This window comes from Diachasma alloeum, unplaced genomic scaffold, assembly GCF_001412515.2.
Source record: "Diachasma alloeum isolate Michigan unplaced genomic scaffold, Dall2.0 Dall_scaffold_00197, whole genome shotgun sequence".
NCBI lineage: Eukaryota > Metazoa > Arthropoda > Insecta > Hymenoptera > Braconidae > Diachasma > Diachasma alloeum.
The window spans coordinates 1,945,306-1,962,274 of NW_021680362.1; the positions used below are offsets into that span (position 1 = coordinate 1,945,306).

The 16,969-nt window shown below is 35.8% G+C and overlaps 2 protein-coding genes across 3 annotated transcripts in view; one reads left to right on the forward strand and one right to left on the reverse strand.

Moving 5' to 3' along the window:
- LOC107048795 (tudor domain-containing protein 1) overlaps positions 1–16,969 on the reverse strand; it is a 172,986-nt gene that overhangs the window by 4,175 nt on the left and 151,842 nt on the right. For both annotated transcript variants that reach the window (XM_015272199.2, XM_015272198.2), the window contains exons 5-9: positions 7,494–7,715; positions 5,105–5,235; positions 2,946–3,411; positions 1,313–1,973; positions 60–232 (exon numbers count right to left, since the gene is read on the reverse strand). In XM_015272199.2, coding sequence (XP_015127685.1) covers positions 60–232; positions 1,313–1,973; positions 2,946–3,411; positions 5,105–5,235; positions 7,494–7,715 — 1,653 coding nt within the window. The remainder of the gene's footprint in view (positions 1–59; positions 233–1,312; positions 1,974–2,945; positions 3,412–5,104; positions 5,236–7,493; positions 7,716–16,969) is intronic.
- Positions 8,126–16,969, forward strand: part of LOC107048798 — a 49,836-nt gene continuing 40,992 nt past the window's right edge. Inside the window, exon 1 of the mRNA XM_015272203.1 lies at positions 8,126–8,372. Within this exon, the coding sequence (XP_015127689.1) occupies positions 8,303–8,372 (70 nt within the window). The 5' untranslated portion in view covers positions 8,126–8,302. The remainder of the gene's footprint in view (positions 8,373–16,969) is intronic.

The following is a 16,969-nucleotide window of genomic DNA, read 5'->3' on the forward strand; positions in this document are numbered from 1 at the left end:
CAACTGCGGTAGGGGGTGGTGGGGTGGAGGCGGCGACGGGGACGGGGGAGGGTACTTACTCTGGTGGCAGCCTTCATGTAAACGGTGTCCAATTGACGCAGCGAGCTGTATTTGATGGTTTCTGTGAAACCGTAGTCCACGTAGAGGACTTGGACGTTTTGATTGCCTGGGGTTCCCACTACCACTGCACGGTACCACTTCTTCGATGAGGAACGGGCAGCACAGATGAGACCTGAGTGCAAGGAAATAAAGGGCTTGGGGGTGTAGGTTAAGTCGTTTATTGATTTTATAATTAATTAATTAATTGATTGCATTTTTTGGGGGGTAAAGAGATTGTTTTTAGGAGGAAAGGGTTGATTTTAGTTATTTTAATATTAATTTTATTTGATTAATATCAATTTTTGTTTAAGAAATTTAATGATTTAATCATTTCGCGCTTTTGTTAGACGTGTAATCGTTTCGGAGACGAGTTACCGCGGTCTTGGGAATAATTCACAAAAGATCATTTTTGAGGAAAATTTTCTCAGCTGCAAATGCAGAGTTTTGAAATTTAACCACTTTTCAGTTTTATAAAGGTATATCCCAATGTAATACCACTGAAATGTTCTCATGGACTTCCGGAAAAAAATCTAAATTACTTAATTTATTGACTTCTCATAAGTTATTCAATGTTTCTATCCTCATATGTTGTTGCTGAAGGCAACAATAACTGTTTGAATAAAATAAGATTATTTATTAATTAACTGCTTGAATAAATTGAGAAATGATTTCACGAAATTGCCATTTTTTAAAGTTGAATATCGCAGAAACCATGGTCTATGAAATTCTACAAAAAATTCACTGCATTCGGAATTTATCAATCTATAACGGAATCCTTTGAGGATACTCAAGCATTGTTTACAGTTTGGTACAAGCCACACTATAGATTTAACCATTTTCAATCATCACATTTATCATTTAAATTGCGTGAGAAAACTTTGAAAAAAATAATGAATATTCACAGTCATTCAAATTACATTTTCCACACAATTATTTTTTTAAGCATTCGTTGTCTATAGATAAATCATTGAAATTGCTTAAACTTTCAAAAACCTTCTTCATTCAGACATGAAACCGATTTCTAGTCAAAATCTGAATATGAATAGATTTTTAGTCCCACATCTTCAACTATTCAATTCACAGTCAATTGAAGATTTAAATTATCAATTATTTTATAATTTTGAAGTTTCAACCCAAATATCACTAAAGTTAATTGTTGTCGTCGATCCCTGTAAAGACTGCAATGGAGATTAGTTAACGTTTCTACCCTTACCAATCTCAGGAGTGTAAACCTTTCCCCTGGTATGTTTATTCCTGTCATAATCCCTCTGCAGGTCGTCCATCATCTTGTTGAAAGTCGACTCCATATAACTGCCCTTCCTCACATACATGCAGTTCGGAGTTGCGTCAGGATTGAAAAATTCTGTCAAAACGACATGTGTGAAAGTGTCCTGCTCGAACCTATCATGATGCAGTGCAGCCACTGACTCTGGGTTGATGCTGTAGAGTCTCTCGTGGGTGGAGTACGCCCCGAAACCGAGAAAGATGAGGTGATCGCGAATGGACTGGGCGTACCACTTCTTCTTGTTGGGGCAGAGCACATCGATCCCATTACTGCTTTCCTCGTACGTCCTCATGGTCAGGGTCTCCCCCTCTGAATACTGGACCACCTCCAGCATGGCCGCACGAGCCTCCGGCTCCCAGGTGGCCTTGCCCTTGGGCTTGATGTCGTAGAGAGAGTAATTCTTGGCTAGGGGTTCAATCTCGCTGAGGGAATCCTCAAGTTCCCTGATGTTCTCTCGAATAACTCCCCTTTCTTGCGCTCCAACATCGATGAAGTGCACGTCGTAGGTCTTTAAATTCTTCTCGTGATCAGGAACAACTCCGATTACTGATGCCCTCAGCCAAGTATCCGCACTCTTGACAGCGTAATTCTGTGGGATTTTTTTAAAAATTTATTCACACTAATCAATATATTTTTGCTAATGAATTAATGAATTAATGAATGAATTAATAAATTCAGCAATTCAGAAATTCAGAAATTTCTATGACGATATATTTTACATTGAATTCAATGATTCATTGAATTCAACACGACCTAATGTTGACAGCCATAAACACAAATTCAATTATAATTTTTGACAAATAGTACAATTTTACATGAGAACTGAGCATTTTGTGCATATTTTAAAAATCCTCGAGATTATATTTCTTCTGATAATTAAATTACCTATATTCTTCGGATAAATTGATTTGACAAACTCTAATGTGGGTAATTCATTTAATCGATGTTTTCTATTTTTGGGTCGCGATTTATAAAATCTTGGAAAACAGTATTGGATTAATTTTTTAACAATATACGATAATTCATTGTGACCAAATTGACTCCTGAATTGAATTGCTCAACATTTTTTAATAAAATAATTTTTTCATGATAAATTATATTTTTCGTTATTTATTTGAAGCCGTTGTGGTTACGATAACTATTCATGGGGTTAATTTATTCATTGAGAATATTTCAATTAGCAATCGCAATTCCTGTGGTCATTAATCATTAACTTTATCAGTATTACTGTCTCAATCTGTCGTTAAATTCCCCATTTTCGTTATTCATCCAGACTGATGTAATATTCTTAATTTCAACATAAAAATGCCAGTAACGAAGCGGTAAAACGGTTTAAGTTGATTTTGACTGCTGTTAGTTTTCAATGAATATCTCGGAATCTAAGGCAAATACAAAATTTTTCGTCAGAACCTCTTTTGTGGAGCAAATTGTGATCTACAAAAAAGATAATTATGAAAATGTCGCTATCTCCCCTAAATTGAGAGATATATCAAGTAAACTCAGCTAAGAATTAAGTCGACTTGCATCAATTTGCCGCTGCGCTATTGATTTCACAACAAACCTTCCGAAGTTTTATATCGTGAGGTATCACAGCGTAATCATAGGTCTTCAGTTTCTCCTGGACAGTCGCCCATTTGCTTCCTTCTGCCGCGTATCGAATGTAGAAGCTCGAGGGAGAGTCGATGTGGGTGATGTAGACGTCGAAGTAGTTCATTCGTTTAGAGCTGTCCGGAAAGAGGGGAATTGACGTGTGTGCAGGACGGATTGTCTCGGTCTCGGTTGAGGGAGGGGTGCCGGAGGACGCCAGCGAGGACAGGGAGGTGAAGGACTGGGAGGCTATTTTCTCATGGAATTTGTCGTTCTCGAAGAGGGCAGGAATCGAGGCCAAATCAGGGGATACGTCTGGGAGGGATTCGACGGGGAGGAATGTGCGGGGGAGGAGGTGAACTGAGGAGGGCATCGCCTCCACCTCGAGGCGACAGTGTTTCTCCAGGCAGGGGACTATGTCCAGCAACTTCGAGTGAAATCTGGAAGAGATGTTTGGGAAGATTTAGGCAATAGGTACATCCGCAAAAATGATTTATCTCGCTCCCGGACGAAAAAATTTAATAGAAAAATCCAACTCGTTAGCTGTTCTATTAGTTTTTGGCCGATTCTATTAAAATGTTCAACAGAAAATATTCAGTAGAAAAAGTCAATAGAATCCAATTTTTCTGTATAACTTATTTTACTGAGATATTTTCTATAGAATTTCCTCGGCTCAAATTTTCTATGTTTTTCGTTTGATTTTCTTGATGAGAAGAAAAGAAAAATAGAGTGAAAAAAACTTAGAAAATTAGTTTTATGTTATTAAATTGAATGAGATTTATTTTTTAACGATTGTGTCAGATTTTCAACTTAGTTGAGTGTTACCATTATCATTATTCTTATTATCGCTTTCTTTTGTACAACCGATTGTCTGTTTTGCGGTTCTATCACTCCCCTCACCCCTTTGTTGCTTCACGGACTGAAATTCTCGTTCTAACAACGTGGCATTTACTCCAGTAGCTGCATTTCCTATTCACGTTTCGGTGATTATATTTTCGTTCAACGGTTTCCTAGTTACTAAAATTGGCGTGTTTATCGGCTCTGCATTCCACAGGTTTGTCGTCTATATAAGCCACGTTTAGGCCGTTGTTGTCGATGATAATTAATATATAATGAAAAATTCGGAATTGAAAAATTATTGTAAAAATAAAATCAACAGATATAGCGATCGTAATTATCGTTTGACTTCGAAAGTGTGGCATTGAACCTATAATTGAATTCATTTATTGCATAATATCTCAAGACATCTCCGGAATTCATATTTTCAAAAAATGCAAAAATTTTGAAAATTCTTATATAAATCGCAACAACGATTGTTGCTATCGTCTTCATCTTTGAACTCAGTCAAAAGGACTTCCAAACAATTTTTTTCGCGGGACAACCGATTATTGTAAAAATTCAAAGTTTAAAAAGAATATTGAATTAATTGAAATTTAATTAATTTCAATGGATAGGGCTCAACAAATACCTACATTTGAGAAAAAGAAATAATTCAATTCCATCTATACGTCAGCGAACAATTGAAGAAAACCCTTGTCAGACACATACTCACGGACGCGGTTTGAAAATTGAATTTTCAAACTTTTTGGATCATAATGGGTCGATATAACGCAAAAAATACGAAACTTGAATTTGAACGATTATAAAGCTACCAGTCGGATGATCATCAGAAAAGTATTTTGTTGACTCAAACAACTTTGAAAAGACCAACGAGAAACAGAGAATACTAATTGATTATTACGATTTAACAACCGATACTTACTTTTGAATTATTGTCAATAAAATAATATTACTCATTTGATTTTTTCACGGGAGCGAATAATAATTAAGAAGGTGAAGGGACAGTCACCTCAATAAGTCAAAAAAGAGAGTGAGGAAACGACTCAATCTTTTTTTAAGTAAACAGTAAACATCTACTATTTCGAAAATAGAATTCAAGTTCTTCGCAAATGGTCACTAACTCATATATCGAATGGAAAACCACCTTCAACTTTATCACCTTCACCTCGGAGGACTGTCTCCCCTTTCCAGAGGTACGGCAACAAGAATCTCCTTGTTCCACATAATGGAAATAAAAATGAAAACTCGGTGATAAATAATGAGAAGGAGATGATAAGAATTGAAACAACTCACTTGATGGTCTCCGATGTGGGCTTCGTCTGGTCATGCACAAAGTGACATGGACTCTCTGCAAGGGAGACCAGTTTATGAATTACTTCGAATAGATGCACATGGTCGAAATGCTGCTCCACTGAGGTGGCCACCTGAAATTCCAGAATAATGTCAAATGTTCGTATTAAACCCTGAAGTAACAGTTTGCAATTTATTAAACACACTGTAGGTTACTACACTGTTTAAAATTTTTATCGAATTTAATTATCACTGAAATTTCAAGAAATTACATTATTGAAAATTCAGAACTTCGTGGAAACATCAAAGAGCACTGTAAATTTTAGTTCCATTTTCCCTAAAAATGAAGGGAAAACCAGAACATTCCGGTAAATATATTCTGGAATTTTCAGGACAGTAGCACTCAATGCGATTTAGGGGGGAAAAATCATGAAATTTCAGATTTTACTGAAAGTTCCATATAATTTGGCACCGAATATTCATATTAAATTGCAAATTCTAATGAATTGAAGAATTCTCCTCTTTATGCTGCTTAAAATTTTGGAATTTCACAGAATTTTCAGTGAAACCTGAACTTTCCATGTTTTTTCCCCCTAAAACGCATTCAGTGTCACTGTCCTCAAAATTCGTAGTCAACTATCGTTGAAATTTAATTTTTTTTTCTAACAGTATGGCCTTACATAGAGGAGAAAGCATCAATGCAAAAATAGAACAAAATAATAGTGCAGAGAAGAACAGTCATACTATCTAATAATGAGCTGCATCGAATATGAACATACGAACAACAATCTTACTTTATATTACATAGTCTAAAAATTACAAAGACGACTCCTATGCATTTAATTATTTTTTCTTACCTATTCATTATGATTACTATTCATTTCTTCAAATTTTTTTTCTATTTCAGAAATAAATAATGTAAATTTTGCCAACTGCTTTTTCTGGTGTGAAATTGTTATCGGATGATTCTTGGAGAAAGAAGCTGATTTTTCAGGAATTATTTGGAAGGACGTAGTCTTCAGAAATAGGAATTTCATAACTACTTCATGAATCTTTCTCAAAATGGATACTTTCTATTTTTTTCACTTTTCGAAAATATTTCCTAACGGCTCGAAAATTCATTGAGATTGACATTTGATTTATTCTAACGAATTAATTTAGTTTAATTGATTTAATTCAATCTATTTAAGTTATTTCGCTCTTCAGAAAGAATTTATGAAAATTATTTAGTGAAATTATAAATTGTCTGGAGATTGTGAAATTAAAAAACTATTAGTAGACATTTTACTTTTTGTTGATCAAAAGATCATTTTTGTAAAAAATTCAAAGGCTTGCAGAAAATCTCTTGTCATTCTTTAGTGAAATTGATTATCGATGGGATAATGACATGACTAATAAACATGACGGAGAAATCATATTATATTGAAATTGAAACTCTTCTCAATTGCCTTTCAATTCGCTCGTCATCCTGACAGCGAATGATATTAGGAACTAATGACCAAGACACTCGCAACCTTCAGTTTTCGACATAATTCCGTAATTAACAAACATTCACTCCAAATTTATCGAAATCTACATTTGAATAAAATTCTCATTAATAAACTAAATTTCTGGACGTGTGATGTAGGGACACTGCGTGCTCTGCAAGAAATATTTTTCGATATTTTCCTCTGAATTCACTAATCCTTCAAGGATTCTCTCAATACGCCTTCAGACTCTCGAAATTCGTCATCATTCCTTCATTAATATCAATTCCATTCCAAACTACAATCAAAAATTTTCAATAAGTGCCATTTCCACAGAACTTTCAGAAAATTTCGTGATACAAAAAATGGGAGAATTAGTGATAACTCTGAATTTTAGTTCAACTGTTCAGTGAGGATTATAAAAATTCATGTGAATATATTTTTCAAATTTTCAAAGCATTAAAAATTCCGCCCAATTGGGAGATTCACTGAAATTTCAGCTGCAACTTGAAATTTCATAAGTCTTCTCCTCCTAGATCTGACTTTTTTTTAAATCACTGACTTGTTTTAAAATGTGAGGATTTCTGAATTTTTATTGAAGAAATATATTTCCATATTTTCTTAATAATCCTCCAAATTATCGAACTTCCTCATCATTCCATCATTAATATCAATTCCATTCCAAACTACAAGTGCCACTTTTCAATAAGTGACATTTCCATAAAAATTTCAGAAAGTTTCGTCCTTCGAAAAATAAAAAAATTAATAAAAATTCAAAATTTGAGCTCAACTAGTCCATGAAAATTCAGCCCAATTGGGAGATTCACGGAAATTTCGGCTGCAACTTCAAATTTCATAAGTCTTCTCCTCCTAACTCTGTTCAACACATGTTTACCCCACCCCAAAACTAACAGAATAAAACCCACCAAAACCCCAGCCTCGAGATTCTTCTCGATTCTCTCAAGCTGCTCGTCAATCTCCTGCAGATTCCTCTCCTGTCGATGCATTTGCGCGCGAAGTGTCTCAATCATTTTCCCTTCAATATTCTGAAGGACACCATGAAGATGCAAGAAATGCTGGTTGATCTCCGCCTCAATGTTAGCGACGCTCTCCGGCTCATCAGGTACCTTGAGGGCCTCAGCAACTCTCTGAAATCACGAACAAAAAAGCCCCAAACAAAGGCATAAGAAAGATGAGAAGCGCCGCATTGAATTTAATTCATTAAACCGAAAGGAGAGAGGAAAATCATAGGCCTGTTCTGTTCAGTTCTGTTGTATTGCATGAATAAGGCTCTCGAGAGAGGTGAGAGGCCTCGGAGGAGTAAAAACGAGGACAGCAGCCTCTTCATCCTTCTCTCGGGATGGCCTCTCGCAAGACGACAGCGAGTGGAAATACTCAAGTGAAGAAAAAAACAACACCATTCAGAGGTGGGGTAGGAGGGGATAGGCCGGTACGAAAAGACACTCGAGTCGTGCCTGGTGGATTGGAATGGCAAGGGAATCGTGCCTCTCCATCGACCACACTATGCTCAGTCTTTCTCGTTCCAACGTGAGGATAGCCACGCGTTTTTAACAACACTGGTGATACCGCTGGTGGATTTATTGTGATTCATACCGGCCCCTCGTGCTGGGCTCGGTGGGGAGTTCACTCTTACAGGGGAGAGTTCTTGCTCTTGATTGTGGGGTTTCGGAATTTTCTTCGGACGAAGCATGAGGACCCCAGGGAGGACCTGAGGATGAGCGGGATGAGGATGAGAGTTCTCGGGGCGGTGGCTCTCGTCGTCTGCACAGAGATGCTGCTCACTGGTAATGTTTATTAATGAATGGGGGTGCGGAGATTCTCGGGATGTTTTTAGATCTGATTTTATCGTAAATTGTGAATGGAAAAAAAATTGGAAATTGCTCCCGTCGCGACATAGTCAATATATTTTTATGATAAATGAGCAATTTTCTTCCGAATGAAATTTCTATGACGATTTAGTTGAAATTGAATTCAATAGTGACCCAACGTTGGCAACCAACATTGCTCCAAGGTCAGATTTTTTTACGTCCTTGAATATTGGTTTTAAAATAAATTTTTTCAACAGATGAGGGAGTCAATCTCGCGATCGAACTCGGTCAAGATGACGTGGGGAAGAATATTTTAAATCACTATTGGAATTATTTGAACAATTATTTTTTAGTTATCGAAAAACGATCGGTTTAAAAAAAGGGTCTTGAAACTTCTGAGGCCGAAATTAGTTATCCTAACACAAAAAATTGGAAATTTCGGATTTGACTATGTAAGAATTTTTCTATCAGTTTTTTGCTGATTTCTTCAGAAAAGTCCGAAGACTTTCACTACAGGTTCAATAGGTTTTGTTTTTTTTTGGGACACATCTGTTGAGGTTTTTCTGTAGAAATTCGTCGGCATAAATTTTCTAAGTATCTGGGAAGAAATTTATGTCAAGGAATTTCTATGGAAAAGATTTCTAGAGAACGAGTTGGTTCGGGGAATAGAAATCCATGGGTTTCACGTGGAAAACATCACGTCTAGAAAGAATTGAATCCTCTACAGAGAAAACTCTACATAATTCGTTGGAGCGTTGCTATCGAGATGATCCAAATTTTATGATTTTTATTGACATATGAAGATTCTGGTAATTATAACATTATTTTAAAATTGAGCTGATTTGCGGATAAATGTCAGATTATTTTTGTAGAAAGTGAATTCTCTGTGCATATTCTTCCGCCAACACGTAAAAAATTACACAAAACCTCCGAATAATTAATCCCGCACCTATCAACAAAAATGAGTTGAAGTGATTCGAATATCGCGCGCTTGTCGATCCTGAAAATACGCTACTAATTTAGTAAATTGACAAAATGTGTCGCATGTGATTCTACGAGTCACTTCACACTTTACACTTCAGAAGTATTCATTTATTTAACGCCCTATTTCGCCAGCCGAGTTATTTCCAGGCAATGGTCATTAGATTTCGATTATGACAGTTATGTTGCTCTAGAAAATGATCTTGGTAATTATGACCTTGAATGAACCCCACCCCCCTCCCTCAAGAATTATCTTCATTAAAAAATTACTCGAAATTCTTCCCTCTGGAGAATAAGAAATTTAAAAATAAAATTTAAAAAAAATCTCAAATATTTACTCTGCCACAAAAAAAAAAACTCCAGAAAAAAATCCTCCGCAAAAAACTGATCCTGGTTTAAAGACGCTTCATCTCTGGTGAATTAGATGCCTTTGAGTATCTCCGGTTAATTATGCGTATCAATATTGTACCAATAATCAATCTGAATAATCAATCTCTATTCCCTCTTGATTAAGATTGATTTAAAGGGTGTAATTATTGATACTGTAACTAGAAAATCGCCCTAACATTTAAATTTCATAATTTGCTGCAATTGAAAATCATTGATATTGCCAGCTAAAATAACTCAACTATTCCAAAACAACGGATCTATATAATCTCAATCGCACTCTTCATTCATGCCTCCACTAAAAGAAAATCTCAAATATTTACTCTTCCACAAAAAACCCTTCCTCTCAATTAAGATTCATTTGAAGGATATAATTATTTATACTGTGACCATAAAAAGTACTAACATTTAAACTTCATAAATTCCCGCAAAAGGAAATCATCGATTTTGCCAGCTAAAATAACTCAACTACTCCAAGACAACGGATCCATAATCTCAATCGCACTCTTCATTCCTACCTCACCTGCAAGAAAATCTCAAATATTTACTCTCCCACAAAAAAACTCCACAAAAAAAACCCTCCGCAAAAGACTGATCCTGGTTTAAAGACGCTTTATCCCCGGTAAATTAGATGCCTTTGAGTATCTCCGGTTAATTATGCGGGATGGCAGAGGTCGAGATACAATCCCGTCCATCCCCCCGAGTTTGTGTAAGAATAAGGGAAGGAGACAGACAGGAACGAGGAGAGAGAGGATAGCAAGAGCCACCACCGATGATGCAAATCCTCAGCTTGGCCGGATATTAATCTTCCGTCGAAATGGTCGATCGATATCAACAATTTCACTGACAACAAGCCCCTCATCTCCACTCGGTTTTCCAAAGTGGGAGGGGAAGGGGGGGGCGGTGGGTGAGGATAACGGATCATCGCGGATCTTTGATCCTCCCGGGGCATATCCCTTCGGCGCTACTGCAGAGTTAATTGAATCGCGCGTACCAAACCCAACCGTAAATGCAACTCAACTCTATTCGCTCCCTCTCTCCCTCTCCCACCCTCTCTCTGTTGCTCCTGCAACTGTAGGTGAAAACCTCTGCCGATAGACTCGCGTCCATCCAACGCAACGACAGTTACCGCGGGGGTTAATTGCAGCAACGAGGAGAGCAAAGGAGAGGGAGAGGGCATCGCCTGTCTCACCCAGATATCAACATTGTGCGGATGGAAATCTAGAAACTGTTTCAACGGACGTTTTTCCCAAGTTTATGAATTTTTTAAATTGTGCATGGTAGGTGGGGGGGGGAGGGGCGAGGAGAGGGGGGAGGAAGGGGTAGACGCGGATATCCAGCGATAACAGAAATTAATTATATGTTGGTTGTGTTTGTAAACATTTTTTCTGGAGCCGGAGGAGGTGGAGAGGGTGGGAAGAGGGTCTAGGTGTTTTTGGTGGGGATGAATTTTTTATTGGGAACACGCTGAGTGCTCCTGGGTTGTTTAGGTACTTTCGGAAAATTAATTAAGGTTTTGTTTGGGAAATTGAAAATTTATGGAGAAAAGGGGTGGCTTGGGGTTGCTGGTTTTGCGGATTTTTTTTTGGGTTTTGATTATTTGATTTGGGGGATATTTTGATTTTTTGGTTGAGGGGTTTTTTAATGTTTTGAGGGGAGGTGGTTGTGGTGGGGAGTAGGTAGGGACGTGTTTGGTCAGACGGTTATTGCAGTGATTATGGGAATCGAATGGAGAATCGATTTTTGAACGGTATTTTCTCGTGAAAGAGAATTTAGGAAAAATAAATGTCTTGACAAATTTAAGCGATGAAAAAAGTATTTTCTCTTGAAGATATGTGAAAAATTCTCGCTAAAACCATTTTTGTCGAAGGCACTTTGCTGCAGGAATCCGCATTAAGACGTTAGAAATCAGAGTTGTTCGCAGATACATTCAACGAGAGCAAGGACGAAAGAGTGACACATCGAGGCTCACATCCTTGAGAAGAAATCACTTCACGACGCTCTTACTCAATCCGAGCATCACATTTAACCCCGAAAAATTGCAGAAGCCACAAAAAAGCTCTTATTAATTTCACTGGTGAAAAATTGTCCTTGAAATTTCGGGAATATGCGATGGAATTTCAACTTTTAGATTTATATGACAATGGAAATCATTGCAGATTGAAAAAATTCCGGCAACTATCGCTCCGAAACTTCAATTAATTGAAAATTCAATTCAATGTATGATGCTAAATTTTCATAATGAATTGGAGAATTAAAGTTGTCACTAAAATTCAGTTTTTTTACGTTTTCAAGATGAATAAAGCCTCCGCAAATTAATTGAATCGTAAATATTTGTTACCAGGAGGGGTAATGGAGGGTCTGTGAAGGGTCTGGGATGAATCTGAAGGGGTCTTAAGGGTCTTAAGGGTCCTAAAGATCCCAAAGACGCCCTACAAACACCGAAAAACTTGTTGTTAACAATGGCCTTCGCAAATTAATTGAATCGTTCATGGATAAGTTTCATGGATAATTAAATCGTCAGTTGAGTTAAAATTCTAGACATTGAGGATTCAAATACTTCCTGTACTGTAATTTAAGACAATTTCTGATTATTTTGTCTCAATATTCACTCCAGAGAAATAGAGAAAATAATCCCAATAGAGTTAGTAATAATAAAAAATATTCCGTGGGGTTGAAAGTCTTGTGTTCCCTTCGAATTAAAAAAAATCCAATCATTTTGGTATTCAAAATGATTCCAAAAACCTGAGAGACAGAATTTGAGGTTGAATTTAATTGAAGTTCAAACCACTGAAAATTCAAATGCAGCTAGTACTTTAATTTCAAAAATCCCACATTCTTATTACAAAAGCCGCATGAGAAAAATGAATAAAATTATTCCAATAGTCAATAAAAACCAAAAAAATCCATGGGTTTGACAGATTTGTGTTCCCTTCGTTTAAAAAAACCTATTTTGCTATTCAAAATAATTCCAAAAACCTGACACACTATTAAAAAAAAGAACCGGAAAGTGGCGGAAGAGGGACAGAGACAGCATTTAATCTTGAATTAAAATCAAATTCAAACCATTAAAAATTCCGATGCCGTTATTACTTTAACTTCAACTTCAAAAACTTCAAAAACATTGTGATCCCAAACCCGTCCCAGAAAAATGAATAAAATAATTCCAATAGTCAACAAAAACCCCAAAAAATTCATCGGGTTGACAAATTTCTGCGCCCTTCGAGTTTCAAAAAAAAATCCACCTTTTTGGTTTTCAAAATGACTAATCCAAAAACCTGAGAGACAGAATTTGACCTTGAATTGAATTGCAATTCAAACCGAACCCAAAAAAATCTTAGCCCAAACCCGTTCGGGAAAGATGAATAAAATGATTCCAATAGTAAATAAAGACCCAAAAAAAATTCATGGGGTTGATAAATTTGTGTTCCCTTCGTTAAAAAAAACTATTTTGGTATTCAAAATAATTCCAAAAACCTGACAGACTATTAAAAAAAAAGGACCGGAAAGTGGCGGATGAGGGAGAGAGACAGGAAGAGAGGAAGTGGCATATAAAATGCAAATGAAATAAAATGAAACCGTCAGGGGGAGGGAAGTGGAGGGGGGAGGGCGCACAGCCTAAGGCTCAAACGATAATTGAGAATGCTCTGTGTTTGTTTTTGCGGCGGAAAATCGGCGTCCCTGTTCACCCAACTATGAATCCACCCCTCACTCTCTCATTTTTTATTTTATTTCGATTATTTTCCGCATCTATTTCCATCCTACTTCTTGCATGAATCCCAGGATACAATATACAATCCCCTCGTCACTGGTTATAACCGATGAATCGATTAAAAATATCGAAATGGAGATGAATAAAAAAAAAGAGAGAAGGACTCATTCTGGCACGTTGTGCAGGAATATAAAGCCAGGTACGCGTTATTATTTTATTTTCAGTGAGAGATTTTATTATTTCGACGTTTTGCGGTTACGTGCTTCGATTTTATATGGAATAAGAGAGGGGGAGGACATACAGTGGTTGTATGTTTTCCAAACCAGTGGAATAACAGAAAAAAAAATTGTCAAAAGAATCTGTGAAAACGCGTGCGCACGAGCGGAATTCTATGTTTCTATTGTTTTTTTGTTGAGTTTTTGTGACGGAAATTGATTTTGTGATTTTTTTAAGGATAGAAAATTGCCATTTTTTTCTTTGATTTATTTAATTGATTAATTAGATCGTCCCATAATTTGTCTTTGTCAGATTTATTTTATTGTGAAGATTACTTTTTGCAATTAATTTTATTATGTGAAATTGAAAAAATTGAAATTGCGATTAATGAGTTTATGAAATGTTAGATTACATAAACGAAGAATAATAATAATACACTTATAAGGTGATTTTCTGCACAATAAAATGTGAATTGTTGAAAAATTCACGCTTATCTATGATATTGTTAATGACTTCCTATTTTCTTCCATTTTCATGAAGAAAGAAATATTTAAATATTTCTAATAAATGAGAAACAATTGAAAAATTGATGCGAAGAATTTATATTTTCAAAATATGGCAATTAAAGTCATTTTCTGTCAAATAAAATTCGACTTGTTAAATAAATTATGCAATTTACCTGACAAATTTGACGAATCTAAGATATCTTTGATGAATTTATGCTTTCTTTCATTTTTATGACGAATAAAAAATTCAAATAGTTGTACTAAATGAAAAAAATCGGAGAGCTTATCAACTTTTGGACGAATAATTGCTATCAAGAGTGAAATATTCAATTTTTATTTTTCGTTGGAATGTAACAATTTGTTTTACCCCTTTTTTCATCATTCTATTTTTCCAGGATTTTATCTTCAAGTACGCATGCAATGCGAATATCCCCTGATCGATGTCAATCGATCGTACCGAGTACTTTTAACGCGTGGGATTGACAAGAGTTGAAAAAGAGGACTGGGAGATTTTGCGCATAAGCTATGAAGTACCTGTGGACAAATCCCGGGGTAAAATTCTCGTTATGTGTGGGATGGATGGGAGAACGAGAGAAGGGTTGGAATTTAAATAAATCCCCGGCTAATGCCCCGAGAATATTTTATCATACCGAATATCTGCATTTTGAATTGCTATTGGATACAAAAAGAATTTCAGAAACGAGTGCGTGGGGGATTTTTTTTTTCATGTTGTCGAGTGCTCGGGCGCGTTTCGATAAATAAAATACATTTTTCAAGTGGCAATGATTATCAATGAAACGCACGTTTAAGTGGAAAAATTGGAGAGTGAGAATTATTGGTATTTACTTGATTATATGAGATTTTTCATTTCTACTCGGAATTCTTCAATCGTAATTGATGAGAAAAATTTTGCATGCAATTGAAATATTCATCAATTGGATTCTCAACTGCGGAATTTTGTTAATAATTTCGTGGGTAAACAATTGAAATGACAAGAGCGCAATTTTTAATTCAATTAATCGCCCCGCTTCGCTTATGAAAGCATGGACGAGATTTTTTGTTGTGTTGAATCAGTTTAGTTGCAGACGATGTCAGTGGAAATTAATGATAATGTCACTAGGAAGTAGTGACAAAATTATAGAAGTGCAAAATTTCGTGCTCGTTGCATCTCAATTTCGTTGAAAATTTCATTGCATGTAAAACAGAGAAAATTTCCAGCAAAATACGATAATTTCCGTGGAAATTTCCCATTATGAATGAAATTTGGTGATAGGTTCCTAAAAATTAGAGATGAGTCTTTGAAAATCAATTACATTTCCCTGAAAGTTAGTGACAAAATCGCACAATTCCAGAATTTCGTACTCGTTACATCCATTGAAACATTTGTCAATTTGATTCTCAACTTTTGGGAAATTCTGTTAATAATCTCGTTGGATAAAAAATTGAAATAACAAGAGCTCAATTTTTAATGGAATCTTGCGTCACACATGGCTTATAAAACCTCAGGAATCTGATTATATCTCGACGTATGTTCCACGGACGAGTATTTTTGCTGTGTTGAATCAATGTAGTTGTAGAAAATGAAGAAAGTTTCCATCTGAACATGATAATTTCCGTGGAAATTATCAGATCATCAGTGAAATTTGGTGATAGATTCTTAAAAATTAGAGAGGAGTCCATAAAAATTAGTGATAATGTCACAAAAAATTAGTGACAAAATTACACAATTCCAGAATTTCGTACTAGTTGTATCCCAATTTCGTTGAAAATTTCGTTGAATAAAAAATAAAAGTAACAAAAGTTGGATGTTTAATTTCATCAAGATTTTTTGTTGTGTTGAATCGATTTATTTGCAGAACACGATGAAAATTTGTCTATTATGAGTGAAATTTGGTGATAGATTTTTAAAAATTAGAGATGAGTCCCTAAAAATTTGTGAGAAAATTACGAAATTCCGGTAAGAATACTCGTTGCATCCCACTGAAACAACATTCATCAATCGGATTCTCAACTGTAAAAATTTGCTAATAACATCGTGGCATAAAAAATCGGAATAACAAGAGCTCAATTTTTAATCCAATCTTTCATCACACTTGGCTCATAAAACCTCAGGAATCCGATTACATCTCGACGCACGCAGTCTAAAACGCAAATTCCAGAATGAAATTACGCATTGACGTTGTCCATTATATTATTTACTGTGAATAGATATAATAAACTATGAGTTACAATACACTGGGAGAAACGAGTGGGACAGGGGAGATTGAGAGAACGATGGTGAAATCAGGGAGGCGTGGACGTCGAGTTATGAATTAACTGCCTCTCAGCGTACCTCAATGCGTAATATCACATTGATGAGTGCGAGAAAGCTCCATCAGACCATTTACATACTTACGGTTTTTATTTCACAAATATTGACGGAAATATGGAATTATGAAATTACGAAGTAATGAGGGGAAGAGTATTGGAATGAGAAAACGTAATGAGACAAACGAGACGGTTTTACTTATTTTGCAATTATCTTGTTGATGAGTTATTTTTGGAGAAGAAGTGTGATGTTTTCTCCTAAAATCGCTCATTGTTGGGAGAATTTCAAGACAAATGTTTTTTTTTATGTTTGATTATATAAGGAATTCCCTGGATGACGTACATTTTTTATGACATTTTTTCATAAACTCCTTCGCTATTGAGGTGATTGTCTAATTAGAATTGTTGCAAGACGAATGTTTTTGGGAACTTCTTGGTCAAGTGGGTAATTATCGCGGAAATGA